Source organism: Saimiri boliviensis, chromosome 5 (genome assembly GCF_048565385.1).
Source record: "Saimiri boliviensis isolate mSaiBol1 chromosome 5, mSaiBol1.pri, whole genome shotgun sequence".
NCBI classification, from domain to species: Eukaryota; Metazoa; Chordata; class Mammalia; order Primates; family Cebidae; genus Saimiri; species Saimiri boliviensis.
Genome location: NC_133453.1, coordinates 67,805,627 through 67,825,808, shown reverse-complemented (window position 1 = coordinate 67,825,808; position 20,182 = coordinate 67,805,627). Strand labels below are relative to the sequence as shown.

Here is a 20,182-nt window from a genome sequence, read left to right as displayed (position 1 = left end):
GGCTGCAGTAAACTATGGTTACACCACTGCATTCCAGCCTAGGTGACAGCAAGATTCTGCCTTAAAAACAAAAACCTTCTGCCTTCTCTTGGAGTAATTTCATTGTTTTTTTGTTAAATGGTGTGTAACTATTGTCTTGGTAATTGCTAGCATTTCTGGGAAAGGTCTGAATTTTAACTGAATTTCAGTCATTTTATCCTAGTGTCTCACGAATTGGATTGAATTTGAGAGTAGATGAGAGAAGATTTTTTTTTTCCCCCAATTCAGAGTCAAAGAGAGCAGATTTAAAAATTTTTATGGAGTGTTTGGCCTTTCTAGGAAAATCCTACATAATTCCAGAAATTTCATCTTGAGGAAATGAAAAAATCTTTGATAGACTAGTAAAATTTCAAATTGTGACAGTACTCTGGATAAGTAATTCTTTTTATGAAATATCGTAAAGAGCTTTAAAAGTTTATCTTGTTCAAGTAGCAAAATACTAATGCAGTGTAAATAAACATCATATGACCTATGTTTTTTCATTAGTGAAAAAGTTGACACTTTAAATTTCTCCAACAATACATTCTATAATTAAAGCTTAAATACTATCAGAGTACATGAGATTCAGAAATTTAAGTAAAGACAATTTCCTTTGCTTGTTTTTATAGCATATTTTAGGTATTCTTAGAATTACAGTTAAGTCTGTGTGCCACTTTAGTCAAGTAAAGAACCGCATGTTACCACTTACAAGTAGTAAGTACATGTTACCACTTACAAGAAGAAGTACAAAAATTGCTCCATATGAACATGTTCATGTGTAATAAAGTACAGAACATTGGCACTTGAAATAACCATAGTTAGTATACAATCTAAAAATATTTTATTATGACCCACCTACTAGAAGACCTTAGAATACTTCTACACTTTGCTTTTTAAAAAGAAATTGCCAGGTGTTAGGAAACCGTTTGTAAGAGATGTCTTTTTTAATTAAACATCAGCTTGTATTCTGGTTTCTTTTTTTGAGACAGAGTCTTGCTCTGTCACCCAGGCTGGAGTGCAGTGGTGTGATCTTGGCTCACTGCAACCTCCACCTCCCGGGTTCAAGTGATTCTCCTGCCTCAGCCTCCCAAGTAGCTGAGATTACAGGTGCATGCTACCACACCTGGCTAATTTTTGTATTTTTTACTAGAGACAGGGTTTCACCATGTTGGCCAGGCTGGTCTCAAACTCCTGACCTCAGGTGATGCACCTGTCTTGGCCTCCCTTATAGGTGTGAGCCACCATGCCCAGCCTGGTTTTTTTTTGTTGTTGTCGTTGTTGTTATTTTTTTAAAATTCTAGTTCCCCGGTCTGTCTAGTCAGCTAAATTTCTTACCCTTTCTGTACTTCTATGTAATTTTAATTGAAGTTTAGAATAATGTTCTTGAAGCCGGGCACGGTGGCTCAAGCCTGTAATCCCAGCACTTTGGGAGGCCGAGGCGGGTGGATCACAAGGTCGAGAGTTCGAGACCATCCTGGTCGACATGGTGAAACCCCGTCTCTACTAAAAATACAAAAAATCAGCTGGGCATGGTGGCAGGTGCCTGTAATCCCAGCTACTCAGGAGGCTGAGGCAGGAGAATTGCCTGAACCCAGGAAGCGGAGGTTGCGGTGAGCCGAGATCGCGCCATTGCACTCCAGCCTGGGTAACAAGAGTGAAACTCCGTCTCAAAAAAAAAAAGAAAAAAAAAAGAATAATGTTCTTGAAAATCAGAGAATTTTTCAATGATCTTCAGGAATAAATTCTTAACTTTTAACCACCAACGTTGGAACTGAAAAGTTTCTATTCATTTTTAACTCTATTCAGTTAACAGTGATTAAATGGGGTTTTGCTCTTGTGCTGATTTTAATATCTGATCAGTAATCCAATGTGAAAAACAAGTATTTTAAATTGAACTAAATTGTATATTTGAGAAAAAAGAACAGATCTCTAAGACATGGTAGTCAGGATTTTTTGTCTTAAAGCAGAATCCATTTAATAGAGAAATGAAGACATTGTCCCTTTAATGAAGCAAAGTTCTAAATTCTAGGTTGAAGAGCTATTTGGTTTTAAGTTGTATACTTTATGTAAGACTATCAGATACATATTTATATAAGTACATAAATACTTAAATGTATATAAATATATAAAGATTCCTTACTTTAAAATTGCCCCTTTTCCCTGAAAAAATTCTTAATGTGTAAACTTACACAAAGCAAAATATTTTATTTGAAGGTATGTATTACAGTAAATAGGTATCCTTTGAAGGCTGAAAACTAAACTTTAACCAGCTTTTTTTCAACTTTGTCAGGCTCAGACCTTTGAGTTGCTCTGCCCTCTACCAAAAGTGCTATTTGAAACTTAGAATTTCTGAGAAATCTTTGAAGTAGATTTGATACAAGATGTGTAAAGTGATTTGCAATGCCGTGATGAAAGACAGGACATATGGAAAGTTTTTAAGTTAAAATTATACATGCTATAAATATCTTAAAATGATTTTTAAACTGATAGATTGTAAATTTCTTTATTTAAAAGTAGTTTTTCTTGAGTTTTTACAAGCCTGAACTAACAACATTATACTATACTGCTTTGCGCATCACTGCTTTGGATTTTAATTGCTACACAACACACCTATTACAACCATCCCTCATTATGACAGTTTCTTTAGTAGTTGTTGAAATTGTACTGATTCTATAAAATATGCTTAAGATGCCCTCTTCACATTTGCTAGCAATTTCAAGGAAAAATATTTATCAAATAGTACTTTAAAAATAAGCAAAAAGAGTTCTATGAAATGCAGTTTATTTGATCTAGAGTGTGAATGAGTTGCAAGGACTGATGTGCATATTAGAAATAAACTGTTGAGCAAAATGCTGAAGAGGTATATTTTAAATAATAGCTCTTTTTTATAGCTATAAACAAATTATATATAAATGTTGGTGGTACCAGAGCATTGAAAATAAAACTTGTTTGTGATCAACTTCATCCCTGGTTCTCTATCCTAAAATGTAACTGAATCATAATAAAGTGCTATTCATCTGCAGGTGCATTGCTTCTACTTAGTTAAAAGATGGTTGAAAGGACAGGAATTAGTAGCATGTTGTATTAGCCTTTTGTTGTGTATTTTATCCTAAGCATCTTAATTTCCCTGTTTTGAATGCTAAGTAGCAAGGGTCTTGGTTTAGAACTAATACCCATCATGCATGTAAACGGTATGAAAGAGCTGCTTAGTAAGTTAACACAAAGTGTTCTTGTGTCAGTCCTTGTGGAAATAGATACAATACAAACATTACAGCTGAACTCACGGCAAACTCCATTAAGTAAAAACCTGGCCTCATTGTTCAGAAAAAAGTTTGAATAGAATACAGGCTCATTTTGTTGAATGTAATGTCAGGCTTTTAGGGACTGTATTGAAGGATACGGTTTTGTTAAGTTGAGACCAATTCATTAAGTTTTATTGCCTGGTGAGAAGCAGCAATACTTTATTGTAAGACTTCATCAAATATTCATGGTTAAAGAGAAGTAGTAAATGTATTCAATCAAGTGGTCTTTTGGGATTTTGAAAAGGATTATGAAGTCTGCTCAGCTGATAACGTTCATCGAGGTTGTTTAACAAGGGTAATTTTAATCTGAGTTTAGTTTTGTTGTCCAGTCTTGACTCTTTTTTACTGTCACAAATCCAGGTCTGTAAGAATTGTATCACATTCTAAGGATGAAAGAATGATATCCATTCATATAATGTATGTTATTTTCTAAGTATGTATATTTTTAAATTATCATCTTAGTTTGAGTTTGGCATATGAGGTAATTGTGACCCATCTACTTGTTCATTGTGAGATTGCTATTTGGTCAGACTCTAGCCTCACCTCACTACTGCTGGTGATCTTTTCTTGTCTTGGATAATATGATTTCTTTGACACATAAGATAATAAGCAACCTTTTTCCTTGGCCAGTTCAGATTGTCATGAAGGGATATAGTCAGCATTTTCTACATAACAGAAACGTCAATAGCATCGCCTTTATTATTGTACTTGGTATCAGGCTACTTGCCCACCTGCCTTCTCTTACTTTTATGTTATGCTCATCTCAGTTTTGTGTGATGCTAGTTTGTGCACAGGAACCTCATCCTTTTCCAGTTCAGTGTGTGTTTGCTTCTTTAGTTTTCAACCAAAGTTTTGTAATTTGTGTTGGTTTTGTCAATTTTAAAGAAATTAACCATATTCAAAAGTAGAATTTGTTATTAATTTTTTATATCCTTTATCCTCCATTCTTTAGGCAGATGATGTTGAGGGCAAAATTAGACAAATCATTCCATCTGGATTTTGTACAAACACGAATGATTTTCTTTCTTTACTGGAAAAGGAAGTTGATTTCAAGCCATTTGGAACCTTACTTCATACCTACTCAGTTCTCAGTCCAACAGGAGGAGAAAACTTTACCTTTCAGATATATAAGGTAAAGATAAATCTAAATATTTCTTGAGTAGAGTTATTCTATTTGTCTGAAACGTGCATGTAGTTTTGTTATTTTCAGTGATTTATTCTAACTGCAGTAAACAAGTTTTTATTAGCATTATAAACACAAATCTATTTTGTTTGTGTGTGTCTGTGTCCACATCTTAATCTGAGACTTCTAAACATTTTACCACAGGATAATTTAGTATTCTGCAGACTTTCACTTACCTTTGTGATGAGTTTCACCTGACTTTTCCTGGCTTTTTCCCTAGGCTGACATGACATGTAGAGGCTTTCGAGAATATCATGAAAGGCTTCAGACCTTTTTGATGTGGTTTATTGAAACTGCTAGCTTTATTGACGTGGATGATGAAAGATGGCACTACTTTCTAGTGTAAGTACAGTTCTAAAGCAACAGTAGACCTTATTACCTCCACAAAGCCAGCATTTTAATTGTGGCAGCCCAATTATTGGGACAGTATAATGATATTTTTCCCAGGAAAGAAAAACTATTGTTTATGAGGCTTGAGTTTTCCTTCATTATGCTTTGGGAGACCTTGAGAATAGAGCTGAATTAAATGCTGTTGTCCGTTAGGGCCCTGAATGTAGGCTTAAACAGTAAAATGAGCTTTGCCTGTGTTTTCTTTTACTTGCCACCTATTCATCTTTATAATAGGCAAGTGCACTGAAGTGATGTAAAGAGGTCTGATTTATCCAAGTTGCTGCACACCAATTAAGTGAATTGTACATTCAGAACATAGCAGGTGTACCCATTGGGCCCTCACAGAGTAGCTTGCTGACACTGAAAATTCAGTCAGAGAATGGAAAAGAAAATGGACACTGCATGGGAGCGCGACTGTAATTGACCTGCTTGGCTTTCTGTTTTATCTGCAGATTTGAGAAGTATAATAAGGATGGAGCTACGCTCTTTGCGACCGTAGGCTACATGACAGTCTATAATTACTATGTGTACCCAGACAAAACCCGGCCACGTGTAAGGTAATTGGCAGTATAACACGTGCCTTGTCTTTTATTTCAGAAGAAGGAACTGCTGAAGTTTCCAATACTTGTTATAATAGTGTTGATTTGTTTAAAAAAAAAATCACTGTTATTCATTGGCTGTGTACTGATTTATTTCATTGTTCCCTTTGAAACAGTAGAAGATTAAACTAATTTTGAGTATCTTGATAATTTTTGTGTATCTCAAAGGTAGACTGAAAAAAGATCACACAAACTTGAAAATGTTTGTAATAGTATAGTGATTTGTAAGTTTTAAACTGGTCGTGTTATGACATTTTAATTTTAAAATAATTCCTTTACTGTAGCCAGATGCTGATTTTGACTCCATTTCAAGGTCAAGGCCATGGTGCTCAACTTCTTGAAACAGTTCATAGATACTACACTGAATTTCCTACAGTTCTTGATATTACAGGTATGTAAAATTTGATTTGTCACTGAAAGAACCTTTCTAAAAATCTCTCCTTACTGATTTATTTTTGTCAGAAATACCTATTTTAAACAGCAGCATTTTTCTAGGGTGCTTTTGGAACTATCTAAAGATGGCTTAAGTTTATGTTTTGGATCATAAGCCTTTGTGGGGATTGGGCTACATCCCTAACTGAAAAGTGCTTAATGGAACAAATTGAAGATAATGAGCTGAATATATATAGGAAAATCTTGGGCAGGCATAAATACGTTGAAAGTATGGTATAACTTACTTGTTCCCTTTATTTGGCAAACAGTTGCATTATTTAGAGGCAACCTGTGCTTTAATTTAAATGTAGGGGCAGAATATTCTAAACTTTACTGAGAAAAAAAAGACAATGTAAATACTTGGTGAATAGAATCCACATTTCCTAAAGGGTATCTTTTATATTCCTAAAATGCATGCCCTCACATCAGTAGTAGATAAGGTGAAATGTAGGCTTATTTGTTTGGGAAATGTCTTTCAGTATGGATTAGCCATATAAGTAGTAGTATGAATAGAATGCTTAGGAGAAGAAAAGACAACTTACTCAACTGGACTCTTTAAAAGGAGAAGGCATTATTAGATGGAGTTTCAGATGATAATATGTTAAAGTGTGAGCCACCAAAAAACAAAGTGGCCCAAGGAACATTTTTGTTTTGTTATTTTCTAACTTCCAAATTTGTTGTTCATAAAATTGCTGATTAAACTGAAAGGTACCTTTTTCTTTTCATGAAAAATGCTTTACCAGATAGTTACATGCAAATTGGTGTTAAAATTTATTAATCTTATGAGTTTGAGTTTGGATACATCTTTGTTACAAGCTATAATATTTAACATGCACTTTAGTTTAAAGACACCACCTCCCATCCCTCCCAAAAAAAAACTGAATGTGAGACTAGGAGCTACATAAACAGGGTAGTAAGCAGATTGTTTCTTCCTTTTTTATACAGACTAGTAATCCATGGTAAATAAAATTGAAGTTGCTTCAAAACATTGATCTGTAGAATAATAAACTGGAGGGGGAAAGCATGTTGTCTTTAAAAGGGAGTTCCACATTTATAGAGGTGAATTATCTTTTCATCTGACTTTCCTGCTACTGTTAAATGGGTTGGAAACTCAGGAGATACAAGTAGTTAGTAAACTTAGTTTATAACAAAAGTTACAAATTGTTTAAGTGACAACTTCATTAGCTTAGTGACTTATAAAATTGTAGAAACATAATACAGACTATGTCACTTCTTTCAGTTGAGCTGAAAATTGTTGAGCTTTTATTAACTTACAGAGTGTAGACTTGGTGTTACATGAAGGAACTTTTTTTTGGCGATTTTAATGTGGAGTTCACATAAGTAGTCTTTGTCTACTCTAGTGGGTAATGTGCCAGCAGGAGTTGTTTCTCTGAAGCCTCTTAACCACTTTCTTCTGTCTACTCCAACCAATAAAGTCCTTGATACTTAGCACCAATTAGCAGATAAAGAATTTTATTTCTTAAACCTCAGTGAAGAGTCATCAATAATGGTAGCCTTTATTCATTGGTGTTATTCATTAGAAACTGAAGTCTCTAAAAAGAAAAGACTAAACATGCTAAAGGACTTCTGAATTTGACAACTGGGTATTGGCCTTTATTTTCAGTATTAACATTTCTCAGCATTTAAAAATACTAAAAATGCCTTATCAGCTGTTCTCATTAAAATATTTATTTCTCTTAGATTTCCATACCCAGTCCTTAAGAAAACAAAATAAACTGGAGATTTTTCTACTCTTCTGTCATTTAGTTGCCTGTTCCTCCATTATTCTGTGTGTTTTTTAGCTTTGTGGTTCGTTTGCAGACTCTCGATCTCCCTTTGCAATTCAGAATATTTTTTATATTGACCTGACCTTTTGCTTACTTGGCATATAGCTAGATTGAATAATAAATGAAATTTCACATAGATGCCTGAGTTGATTACTTCTGATGGATAGGTGTTTGTGGTATAATTACTAACCATTTTCATTTTTTTTTTGCACTCAATTTTAAGGCAGAATACTGGCAGACAATTCCTTATATACCATCCGCCTTTTGAGGATGTCATTCTCTTAAGATATACAGCATTTGAATACATCTCAGTTGTATAACGTTATAAATATAATCAGTTATTTGTTTCCTCTGGACTTCTGAAAGGAGTTGCATTTGGCCATAGAAATCAATTCTGGGCTAGAATACAGTCAGTATTATTATTTATCATTAGTACATTAAGAGCTAATTATATTTGTCCTTTAAATGTCCTTTATTGTTCTGGGATGTGCCATATAGCTTTTTAGAATATTATGTGAATTGTTTATACTTAGGTGATTGTGCTGTTATCTCATTTCTCTTTAGCATATGATTTTTTCTATCATTAATACGGAGACGCTTCTTTTGTTTTTTTGAGACAGAGTCTTGCTCTGTTGCCAGGCTGGAGTGCAGTGGTGGAATCTCAGCTCACTGCAACCTCCACCTCCTGGGTTCAAGCAATTCTCCTGCCTCAGCCTCCCATGTAGCTGGGACTATAGGTGCACACCACCATGCCCAGCTAATGTTTGTATTTTTTTAGTAGAGATGGGGTTTCACCATGTTAGCCAGATGGTCTCAGTCTCTTGACCTGCCTGCCTCTGCCTCCCAAAGTGCTGGGATTACAGGTGTGAGCCACCGTGCCCAGCCCAGAGAAGCTTTTAAACTATGATTGCTAGATGATGTATTAAATTTGGAAAAAACTCAGTTTTTGATCCTGTATATCATAGATTTAAATTCAAGAAAATTTTATCTTTAAATAATTGCTTATCTTTGTAGCATAGAAACAAAGGAATTGAAAGATGTCATAAATTATTGGGTGTCATCATTTTAAGTTCGTTTCAGACCAACACTTTCAAAGGGCTTAAAGACTGAATGGTGACTTGGTTCCTTATATTCAGTCTATAATGGCTTATTTAAAACTGGAAATTTTTTGCATTGTTATTTAATTTATGTAAATTTCAGGTAAGAATGTGGCTGGGTGCAGTAGCTCACTCCTATAATCCCAGCACTTTGGGAGGCCAAGGCAGGCAGATCACGAGGTCAAGAGATCGAAACCAACCCTATCTCCACTAAAAATACAAAAATTAGCTGGGCATGGCGTCGTGTGCCTATAATCCCAGCTACTCCGGAGGCCGAAGCAGGAGAATTGCCTGAACCAGGATCCGGGAGGCAAAGGTTACAGTGAACCAAGATCGTGCCACTGCACTGTAGCCTGGGCTACAGAGCAAGACTCCATCCCAAAAAAAAAAAAAAAAAAAAAAGAATGTGGCCTGAGTAGTTTTTCTCAACTATAACTCATTTTCTTATGATACTTATTTCCTAAACTTTTCTGAGGGTATATAAGTTACTTAAATTTTCACTCAGCTGGGTACAGTGGCCCATGCCTGTAATCCCAGCAGTTTGGGAGGCTAAGCTGGAGTGTTGCTTGAGCTCAGGGGTTCAAGACCAGCCCGGGCAACATAGGGAGATCCTGTCTCTACAAAAAAATTTTTTTAATTAGCTGGATATAGTGGCACACACCGATGGTCCCAGCCAACTACTTGGGGGACCGAAATGGGAGGATCATTAGAGCCCAGGAGGTCGAGGCTTCAGTCAGCTGTGATTACTAAACCATTGTATTTCAACTGAGGGGACAGAGTGAGACTATGTCTTAAAAAAATACACACACACTTTGGGGACTGAGGCAGGCAGATAACGAGGTCGAGAGATCAAGACCATCCTGGCCAACATGGTGAAACCCCATCTCTGTTTAAAAATACAAAAATTAGCTGGGCATGGTGGCACGTACCTCTAGTCCCAGCTACTCGGGAGCCTGAGGCAGGCGAATTACTTGAACCTGGGAGGTGGAGCTTGCAGTGAGCCGAGATCACACCACTGCACCCCAGCCTGGCAACAGAGCAAGGCTCTGTCTCAAACACACACACACACACACACACACAGCCATACACACATACACTAAATGTTATTTTAAATCAGTATTAGCAATGCAGTTATTTTTCTAAACCAGTTTAGAAAGAAGTAGACTTGGAAAAAGTGACATTGGATAAGCTGGTACCTCATCTGTTAGTACTTTTAAAAATGTTTTGAAAGAGATAATTGCTTAAGAGTTTGTCTTTAGTAGAGTTTTTCATTAAAACCACTTTGTTGAGATACAATTTCTAGACCATAAAATTCACTCATTTTAAATGTACAGTTGAGTGGGTTTTAGTAAATCTGCCTGTTTTAGAACATTTCCATCACTGAAAAGCTCTCTCATGTCCATTTGTAGTTAGTTTCTATCCCTACATCTAACGTCCATTGAGGTCCTTGATCCATTTTGAATAAATTGTTATGTATGATGTGAGGTAAGTATCTCAATTCATCTTCTTACGTGTGGATATCCAGCTGTCCTGGCACTGTTTGTTAAACAGAGAACCTTTCTTCATTGAATTGCCTTGGTACTTTTCTTGAAAATCAGTTGACCATAAATGGGAAGATTTATTCCTGGACTCTCTAATTATGTCTACCCTTAATGCCAGTACCAAACTGTCATGGTTAGGTTGATATAACTTTGTATTTTTTATTGTTTTTTAAAAAATGATTGTGTAAAGTTTAATCTGCCAAATATGTGAGTTGAATTTGTGGAACATGTTTTGCCTGGGTACTACAAGGTAAACAGAAGTTTTTTGAAATGCTTGATGATGTGGGGTAAAAAATGGATCCTAGCCTTGGCCAGGCAGGTGGGAATGGGACAAGGAAGGGTAGAGATGGAGGTCTCAGAGTGGACTGGCGTGGCATGAGCCATGACCCTCAAGGACACAGGAGTACAGGGTCCGGAAGGACAGCCCCTCTCTGCATTAGCACCCAATCAACACACACTGGGGCTGCATGATGCAAACTCATCAGTGGCTGACCCAGGGCATAACTACCTGCTGATGTGTAATCTACCTGACAAATGGAAACTCTTCTTATCCTACCTTCTAAGGCACTCTTCCAGGCCCCCCACCAGGCTTCTGAACTCTAAAAACAGTTTTTTAAAAGACATTCAAATGGTTACTTATGAAATGCTATCTGCATCTTTCTGGGGTTTTTCTTTTTTGAGGGAGGTAGGAGTGGTGTTTGAGACAGGGTGCTGCCCTGTCACCAGGCTGGAGTGCAATGAAGTGATAGCTCTGCTATCACTGAACTCCTGGTCTTAAGCAAAGCTCCTGCCTCAGCCTCCCAAGTAGCTGGGACTACGGGCACATGCCACCATACCTGGCTAATTTTTAAAGCATTTTCTGTAGAGATAGGGTCTTACTATGTTACCTAGACTGGTCTTGAACTCCTGGGCTCTAGCTGTCCTCCTGCCTCAGCCTCCCAAAGCAAGGGATTGCAGGTGTGAGCAACTGGGCCTGGCCTTGAATCTTTCTGTCTCAAAGACAGCAGGTGCCCTTCCCCAGCCCCACCAGGCCTCAGGCTGTGGGGTCTCCTAGCTGTGAAGGGCTGCTGCAGTGGCGACAGCACAGAGTAGGCAAGGCACAGCAGAGGTTTTGGCAGCATGGCCCAGTTCCTGGTATCTCCTCTTATAGTCCATGCTTCCTTCTTCAAGGAGAGTGACTGCATTCACTTTCCTGACAAAGGTGAATCATCTTTTGCTTTCCTCTCTTTCTTCCTCTTGGCTTTCTCCTGCTATTTTTAGATAATCACCTGCTCTGTCTTCCCAGCTAAATGCAATTTCATGTCATGCTCTTTTGCTTTCTTTTCTCAATGTCTTCTTTTCTTGAAATCTTTGGCCTGCCCAGATTCAGTTGTGTGACCTTTCTGGTTAACTATGGCACCCAATTGGGGTTCTTCATGGCTTTGTATTTTTGCCAGCAGTTAGTGATTTTCTATTGGGGGAAGCAGCAATGGCGGAAGGGTTCACAGTGTGCCTACATAAACTGGTTATAAGTAATGTATAACATACATTGGTTGTAAGTAACATATAAAAGAAATCGGGAACAATAAACTGCGGAAGGCTGCGGAGGCCTCTGGGGAGGAAGGTCTCTCTATGTCAGCATGTTCCCAAGTGCAGAGTGTCCTAAGCTCTGATATTCTAAACACAGTGCCCAAGGACATAACACTCTCTTGAAGCACTGGAACATAACCAGACATGTCCTTGCTGAGCCCGCTTCTACCAGCTGCATTGTCTATTGATAAGCCTATGCTTTTTAGCTCGTGAGAAACTCACAGAAAGCGCCACTGCTGTCAATTTTATGTTTGATACACAGCCTCCCTTCACCAATTCACCCTGCCACCTGCACTATAGATAAAAGTGATCGTGATCAATAAATATTGTGGAAACCAGCGTTCAGGGCCTTTGCTGCCTCCAGTAAAAAGTGATGGTCCCCTGGTCTAACTTTCACTCTTGATCTTTTGTCTCGTTCCTTTGTTGCCACGTAACTCAGGGTACCCATGGGTGGAGTGTGGGGAGTGGTTCCCTATAATCTTCATTCTCAGGCAATCTCTTGCCTGATGTTAGAGATTTCTTCTTTTTGGGGTTACCTACAGCCTCCACTCTCCACTCTCTTCTTGTTTCTTTCTGGCCTTCTGCTTTTCAACTTGGAGGTGTGCGTTGACCTGCTTGGGGAGTATGTCCTGCCTTGCTTAGCCTTTGTGGCCTCCCTTTCTCCTTCCTTTAGGCACAGAGGCTCTGGCAAAGCAGTGTCTCAACCATATACGAGTCTTGAAAGTCCTCCAACTTTGTTCTTTTTCAAAATTATTTTGGTTATACAAGGTCTCTTGCATTTCCATAAAAATTTTAGGATAAGCTCACCAATTTCTGCCAAAAAAAAAAAAAAAAAAAAAAAGTCAATTGAGTCTTGATAGGGATTGTACTGAATCTGTAATTGATTTGAAGAAAATCCATTTTACCAATTTAGAATCCTCTAATCCAAGGGTCGCGAAACCCTGGGCCACGGACTGGTACTGGTCAAGGACCTGTTAGGACTGGGCCACACAGCAGGAGGTAATTGATGGGTGAACGAGCATTACTGCCTGAGCTCTACATCGTGTCAGATCAGTGGTGGCATTAGATTCTCATAGGAGCACAAATCCTATTGTGAACTGCGCATGTGAACATATAGGTCAAATCTAACTAATGCCTGATGACTGATGAGAGGTAAAACAGTTTCATCTAGAAACCATCCCTTTTTTGTTCCCCTCATCCCCAGGGAAAAATCGTCTTCTACAAAATCAGTCCCTGGTGCTAGAGATTTTTGGCACTTCTGGTACCAAAAAGGTTAGAGACCACTGCTCGAATCCATTAATATGAAATGTCTTCAGCTAGACATGGTGGCTTGCACGTGTAATCCCAGAACTTTGGGAGGCAGCATCAGATGGATCACTTGAGCCCAGGAGTTCAAGACCAGCCTAGGCAATGTGGGGAAACCCCATCTCTACAAAATATACAAAAATTAGCCAGGCATGGTGGCAGGTACCTGTGGGCCCAGCTACTTAGGAGGCTGAGGTGGGAAGATCACTTGAGCCCAGGAGGTCAAGGCTGCAGTGAGCTAAGATCATACACTGCATTGCAGCCTGGGTGAGTGAGACCCTGTCTCAAAAAGAAAGAAAGAAAGAAAAAAATATCTCGGTTTAGTTGGATCTTGTAAAACTTTTCTCAACAGTGTCGTTTTTAATATATAAGTTTTGCATTGCTTTTGTTAACTTCATTTGTAAATATTCTTTTTGATGCTGTTGGGAATGAGATTATTTTCTTAATTTCGTTTTTGGATCACTGATTGTTTTTTAGTATGTAGAAATACAGTTGGTTTTTATATATTGATATTCTACCCTTGCTGAACTTGTTTATTAATTGTAGTTTTTTGGTTAGGATTTTTCACATACAGAATCACATTGTCTGTAAATAAAGACATTTTTACTTCTTCCTTTGCAGTCAGATGCATTTTTTTTCTTTTTCTTACCTGATTGGTTAGCTGAGAACTCCAATAAAATGGTGACTAGAAATTGTGAAAGCAGACATGACTTGCTCCCAGTTTTAGAGGGAAAGCATTTGGTCTTTCACAATTGTGGGTGATGTTAGCTGTAGCTTTCATATGTGTTCATTATGAAATTGAGGCAATTCTCTTCTATTTCTAGATTGTTGAGCATTTTTATCATGAATTGATGTTGGATTTTGTCCAGTACTTTGTTCTGCATCTGTTGAGTTTTTCTCATTTATTTTGTTAATATGGTGTGTTACATCAGTTGATTTTTTTTGGATGTTAAACCAACTTTGCATTTCTAATATAAATCCGATTTAGTTCTGGTATGTAATTTATTTTATATATTGCCATATTTTGTTTGCTAATATTTGTGAGGACATTTGTATTTACATTCATGAAGGATATTTATTTGTAGTTTTTGTCTTAGCTCCTTAGAGTTAGGGTAACTCTGGCCTCATAGAATGAGGTGGAAAGTGTTTCCTCTATTTTCTTTCTTTCTTTTTTTAATGGAGGTGGAGTCTCGCTCTGTAGCCCAGGCTGGAGTGCAATAACGTGATCTTGGCTCACTGCGACCTCCGCTTCCCAGGTTCAAGTAATTCTCCTGCCTCAGCCTCCCGAGTAGCTGGGACTGCAGACCTGCGCCACCACCCTTGGCTAATTTTTGTATTTTTAGTAGAGGTGGGGTTTCACCATATTGGCCAGGCTGGTCTCGAACGTCTGACCCCAGGCAATCCGCCCTCCTTGGCCTCCCAAAGTGCTGGGATTACAGGCATGAGGCACCATGCCTGGCCTCTTTCCTCTGTTTTCTAGAATACTTTGTGAAGGATTGTCATTATTTCTTCTTCAGATGTTTCATGGAATTTACCAGTAAAGCCATCTGGTTGTAGACTTGTCTTTGCGGGAAGATTTTTAGTAATTAAATGTCTTTGTTATAGTCAGTTTACATAGTCATTTATTTTTTGAGTCGTTTTGTAATTTGTGTCTTTCTAGAAGCTATTTCATCTAAGTTGTCTAATTTGTTGGCGTAAAGTTCATGGCATATTATACCCTTATAATTCTTTTAATTTCTGTAAAGTTGGTAGGAATACCCCTTCTTCCATGCCTGATTTTGGTAAATTTTGTTTTTTCTCTTTTTTTTTTTCTGTCATTCTAACTAAAGGTTTGTCAGTTTATCATTTCAAAGAACCAACTTTGTGTTTATGTGAACTTGTCTATTTTTGTTTCCTTTTTCATTGATTTCTACTCTTCTTATTGTTGCTTCTTATTGCTTTGGGTTTAATTTGCCCTTCCTTTTCTAGTTAAGATTGAATCTCTTAGGTTATTGATTTGATGTCTTTCTTCTTTTCTTTTCTTTTTTTTTTAGACAGAGTCTCGCTCTGGTGCCCAGGAGTGTAGTGGTGCAGCCTCCTCCTCCCTGGCTCAAGTGATTCTCATGCCTCAGCCTCCTGAGCAGCTGGGACTACAGGCATGTGCCACTGCACCCAGCTTTTTTTTTTTTGAGACGGAGTTTCGCTCTTGTTGCCCAGGCTGGAGTGCAATGGCGCGATCTCGGCTCACCACAACCTCCGCCTCCTGGGTTCAGGCAATTCTCCTGCCTCAGCCTCCTGAGTAGCTGGGATTACAGGCACACACAACCATGCCCAGCTAATTTTTGTATTTTTAGTAGAGACGGGGTTTCACCTTGTTGACCAGGATGGTCTCGATCTCTTGACCTCGTGATCCACCCGCCTCAGCCTCCCAAAGTGCTGGGATTACAGGCTTGAGCCACCGCGCCCGGCTCATTTTTGTATTTTTGGTAGAGACAGGGTTTTGCCTTGTTGGCCGGGCTGGTCATGAACTCCTGGCCTCAAATGATCTGCCCACCTCCCCCTCCTAAAGCGCAGAGATTACAGGTGTGAGCCACCATGCCTGGCCTTTCTTCTCTAATATAGACATTTAAGTACCTAAATATTTACACATAATATACATTTATATGTAAATATAAGCATTGATTTAGCTGTGTGCTTTCATTTTCATTCAGTTCAAAATATTTTTAAATTTTTCTTGTAATTTCTTTTTTGATCCATGAGTTTTTAAAAGCCTGTTGTTAAGTTTCCAAATAATGTGGATTCCCACATTTCCTTCTGTAAAGTTTGAGTTTAATTCCACTGTTGTTAAAAGAATATATTTTGTATGACTTTTTCATTTATTTATATGATTATTTTATATTTAATTTTTACATTACCTTCCAGTGAACCTTTTTCATTTATTCTGTTTGTCTCTCTATTTATCTACCCACCTACCTACCTACCTACTTCCCTATCTCTTGTCTTTTGAGACAGGGTCTTGCTGTGTTGCTCACACTAGAGTGCAGTGCCACAGTCATGGCTCACTGTAGCCTCAACCTCCTGGCCTCAAGTGATCCTCCTGCCTCAGTCTCCCAAGTCGTTGGGCCATCACCCCCAGATAATTTTTAAATTTTTTGAAGAAATGGGGTTTTGCCGTGTTGCCCAGGCTGGTCTGGAACTCCTGGGCTCAAGCAATTTTCCTGTCTTGGCCTCCCAAAGTGCAAGGATCACAGGTATGAGCCACCACGCCCAGCCTGTTTTCATTTACTGAGTTTTGTTTTATGTTCAGACTTAGGGGTCAGGAAACTTTTTTTAAGGATGGATAGTATTTTGTGCTTTGCAAGCTACACACAGTCTCTGTTGCATACTCTTGTTTGTTGTTGGTGTTGTCGTCTTAACCCTTTAGAAACCATTCTTAGTTGACATGCCATACAAAAACAGGCCACAGGCAAGATTGGCCTGTGGGCCATCATAGTTTATTGATTCCTGGCCTAACATGAAGTCTTTCCTGGATGAATATTCCTTGTATACTCATAAAAAACATGTATTTTGCTGTCATTGGGTAGAATGTTCTATAAATATCAGTTGGGCCAAGTTGGTTGATAGTGCCGTTCAAGCCTTCTGTATCTTTGCCAATTTTCTAATTGTTCTATCCATTATTCAGAGTGCAGTATTGAACTTTCAAACTATTTCTGTTGAATTGTCTATTTTTTCCCTTTAATTCTGTCAGTTTTTTTCTTTATGTATTTTACGGCTCTGTTAGTTGTGCATATGTTTGTAATCGTAATATCTTCCTGATGAATGAACTTTTTTTGTCATTATAAAATGTGCCATTTTTTGTCTTAAACTCTTTAAAAAAAAAAAAATAGAGACAGGGTTTTGCCATGTTGCCCAGGCTGGTCTCAAACTCCTGAGCTGAAGCGATCTACCTGTCGTGGCCTCCCAAAGTGTTGGAATTATAGGAATGAGCCACTGCATCTGGCCTTAAACTCTGTTTTGCCTGATTTAATGTAGCTGCTGTAGCTTGCATATTGTTTGCATGGTATGTGTATATGTATGTGTCTGTGTGTGTGTGTGTGTGTGTGTGTGTGTGTGTGTGTGTGTGTATATATTATTAATTTTTTTTTTCATATGAAGTCTTATTCTCTCACCCAGGCTGGAGTGCAGTGGCACAGTCTAGGCTCACTGCAACCTCCACCTCCCAGGTTCAATTGATTCAGCCTTTCTAGTAGCTGAGATTACAGGCGCCCACCACCACACCCAGCTCATTTTCATATTTTTAGTAGAGCCAGGGTTTCACCATGTTGGTCAGGCTGGTCTCAAACTCCTGACTTCAGGTGATACAACCTCCTTGGCCTCCCAAAGTGCTGAGATTACAGGCATGAGCCATAACAGTTGGCCATTTTTTTTTAGCATTAAACTTGGAACCGATGCATTTTGAATCTAAAATGTTTCTTTTGCGGACAGCATATATATAGTCAGATCTTTTAAAATTCAGTCTGACAATCTTTGCCTTTTGATTAGAATATCTTAATAGACATACATTGAATATAATTATTACTGTGCTTGGAATTAGGCCTGCCATTTTGCTGTTTGTTTTCTATATGTCTCATTTCTTTTTGTGGGGAGTGGGGACAGGGTCTTACTCTGTCAGTCTGAAGTCCAGTGTCATGATCACGGCTTACTGCAGCCTCAAACTCCTGGGCTCAGCTGTCCTCCCATCTCAACCTACTGAGTAGCTGGGACTACAGTTGTACGATACCACACTTTCAGGTAGTCCTCCTGCCTTGGTCTCTCCAAGTGCTGGGATTACAGGTGTGAGCCACCGTACCCAACCCTTTTTGTTATTTTGTTTCTTTTCTACTGCCTTCTTTTGGGTTAAATAATATTTTCTAGTGAACTATTTCAGTTCCTTTGTTGGTTTTCTTAACTTACTTTTTTATTTTCTTAGACTAGGCTTGGTTGATTAATGCCTATAATTTTTGACTAATGCTGAGGAGGGAGGATCACTTGAGGCCAGGGGTTTTAGACCAGTCTAGGCAACATAGCAAGACCTCATCTCTTTTAAAAAAAAAAAAAGAAAAAAAAAAAAAGAAAGAACAAAGAATTAGCAGGGCGTGTTGGTACACACCAATAGGATTACGTCTTTTTTTTTTTTTTTTTTTTAGGCAGGGTTTTACTCCCGTTGCCCAGCCTGGAGTGCAGTGGTGTAATCTGGGCTCACTACAACCTCTGCCTCCCCGTTTCAAGCATTTCTACTTAGTCTCCCAAGGAGCTGGGACTTCAGGCGCATGCCACCAAGCCTGGCTAAATTTTTGTATTTTTTGTAGAGACAGACTTTTGCCATTTTGCCCAGGCTGGTCTCAAACTCCTGAGCTCAAGCAATCTGCCTGCTTTGGCTTCCAAAATTCTGGGATTACAGGCATGAGCCACTGTCCCTGGCCACACCTTTATATATTATACTGGTTTTATAATTACTGTTTTATGTAATTGTCTTTTTTGTTTGTTTGAGATGGAATTTTGCTCTTGTTGCCCAGGCTGGAGTGCAGTGGCGAGATCTCAGCTCACTGCAGCCTCCACCTCCCTGGTTCAAACAATTCTCCTGCTTCAGCATCCTGATTAGCAGGGATTACAGGTGCCTGCTACCACGCCAGGCAATTTTTTTGTATTTTTAGTAGAGATGGGGTTTCACCATGTTGGCCAGGCTGGTCCCAAACTCCTGGCCTCAAGTGATCTGCCCGTGTCGGCCTCCCAAAGTGCTGATATTACAAGCGTGAGGCACCGTGCACCCGGCCTATGTAATTGTCTTTTTTTTTTTTTTTTTTTTTTTTTGAGACGAAGTTTCGCTCTTGTTACCCAGGCTGGAGTGCAATGGCGCCATCTCGGCTCACCGCAACCTCCGCCTCCTGGGTTCAGGCAATTTCTCCTGCCTCAGCCTCCTGAGTAGCTGGGATTACAGGCACGCCCCAACATGCCCAGCTAATTTTTGTTTTTAGTAGAGACGGGGTTTCACCATGTTGACCAGGATGGTCTCGATCTCTCGACCTCATGATCCACCCGCCTCAGCCTCCCAAAGTGCTGGGATTACAGGCTTGAGTCACCGTGCCCGGCTGTAATTGTCTTTTAAGTTACTTGAGAGAAGAAAAGAGACAAATAACTTATATTAACTTTTTTATATATCTTTATGAGTATTCTTAATTTCTTCATGTGGATTTCAGTGGTGCCATGTTCTTTTAGCCTGAAGGAGTTCCTTAATATTTCTTTTGGGCAGGACTGCTAACAGCAGATTTCCTGAGTCTTTGGTTTTCTGAGAATATCATCTTTATTTCACCTTTATTTTGAAGGATAGTTTTGCTAGATACAGAATTCTTGGTTGATAGGTTTTTTCTCCTGTTGATACTTTGAGTATGTGTCATCCCACTGACTTTTGACCTTCTTGGTTTCTAATGAGTCATTTTTCTCTTGCAGCTTTAAAGATTTTCTGTTTCTCTCACCTTTGACAGTTTGATTATGATATGTTTGGGTGTGCAATTCTTTATGTTTTTCCTAGTTAGAAGTTTGAGCTTCCTAGATGTGTTGACTAGTGTTTTTCATCAAATTCGGGAAGTTTTTTACCATTATTTCTTCAAATATTTTTTTTCTGTTCCTCTCCTCTCTTATATGCTTGAACAATTTTAATATAGGGTGGTGTCAGAGTTCAGTTTATATTTTATAAAGCAGGGGAGAATAGGTAAGAAGAATGAGTTAAAAAATGGTTATCAGTTGACAAAAGTACTGGTGGAAGCAGACAGCAGAAGTAAATGTCCTGCAGGTTCCTGGGTGGCTTGTTTAACTGGATGATGCAGCTAAAAGTGGGAAAGACTGAAGAATGAAATAGGGTGGCAAATTACGTAACAGTCTCCATTCTTAGTAGATCATAATTTCATCCCAAACTGATGCTGGGACTTGATTTCAGTTCTTAC

At 38.5% G+C, this 20,182-nt stretch overlaps 2 protein-coding genes across 3 annotated transcripts in view; one reads left to right on the top strand and one right to left on the bottom strand.

The window, feature by feature from the left end:
* SLC25A12 (solute carrier family 25 member 12) overlaps positions 1 to 20,182 on the bottom strand; it is a 231,767-nt gene that overhangs the window by 179,476 nt on the left and 32,109 nt on the right. The gene's annotated exons all lie outside the window — the stretch shown is intronic.
* Positions 1 to 20,182, top strand: part of HAT1 (histone acetyltransferase 1) — a 72,661-nt gene that overhangs the window by 37,510 nt on the left and 14,969 nt on the right. For both annotated transcript variants that reach the window (XM_003921876.4, XM_074399469.1), the window contains 4 exons: positions 4,273 to 4,452; positions 4,724 to 4,845; positions 5,346 to 5,450; positions 5,777 to 5,883. In XM_003921876.4, the coding sequence (XP_003921925.2) occupies positions 4,273 to 4,452; positions 4,724 to 4,845; positions 5,346 to 5,450; positions 5,777 to 5,883 (514 nt within the window). The remainder of the gene's footprint in view (positions 1 to 4,272; positions 4,453 to 4,723; positions 4,846 to 5,345; positions 5,451 to 5,776; positions 5,884 to 20,182) is intronic.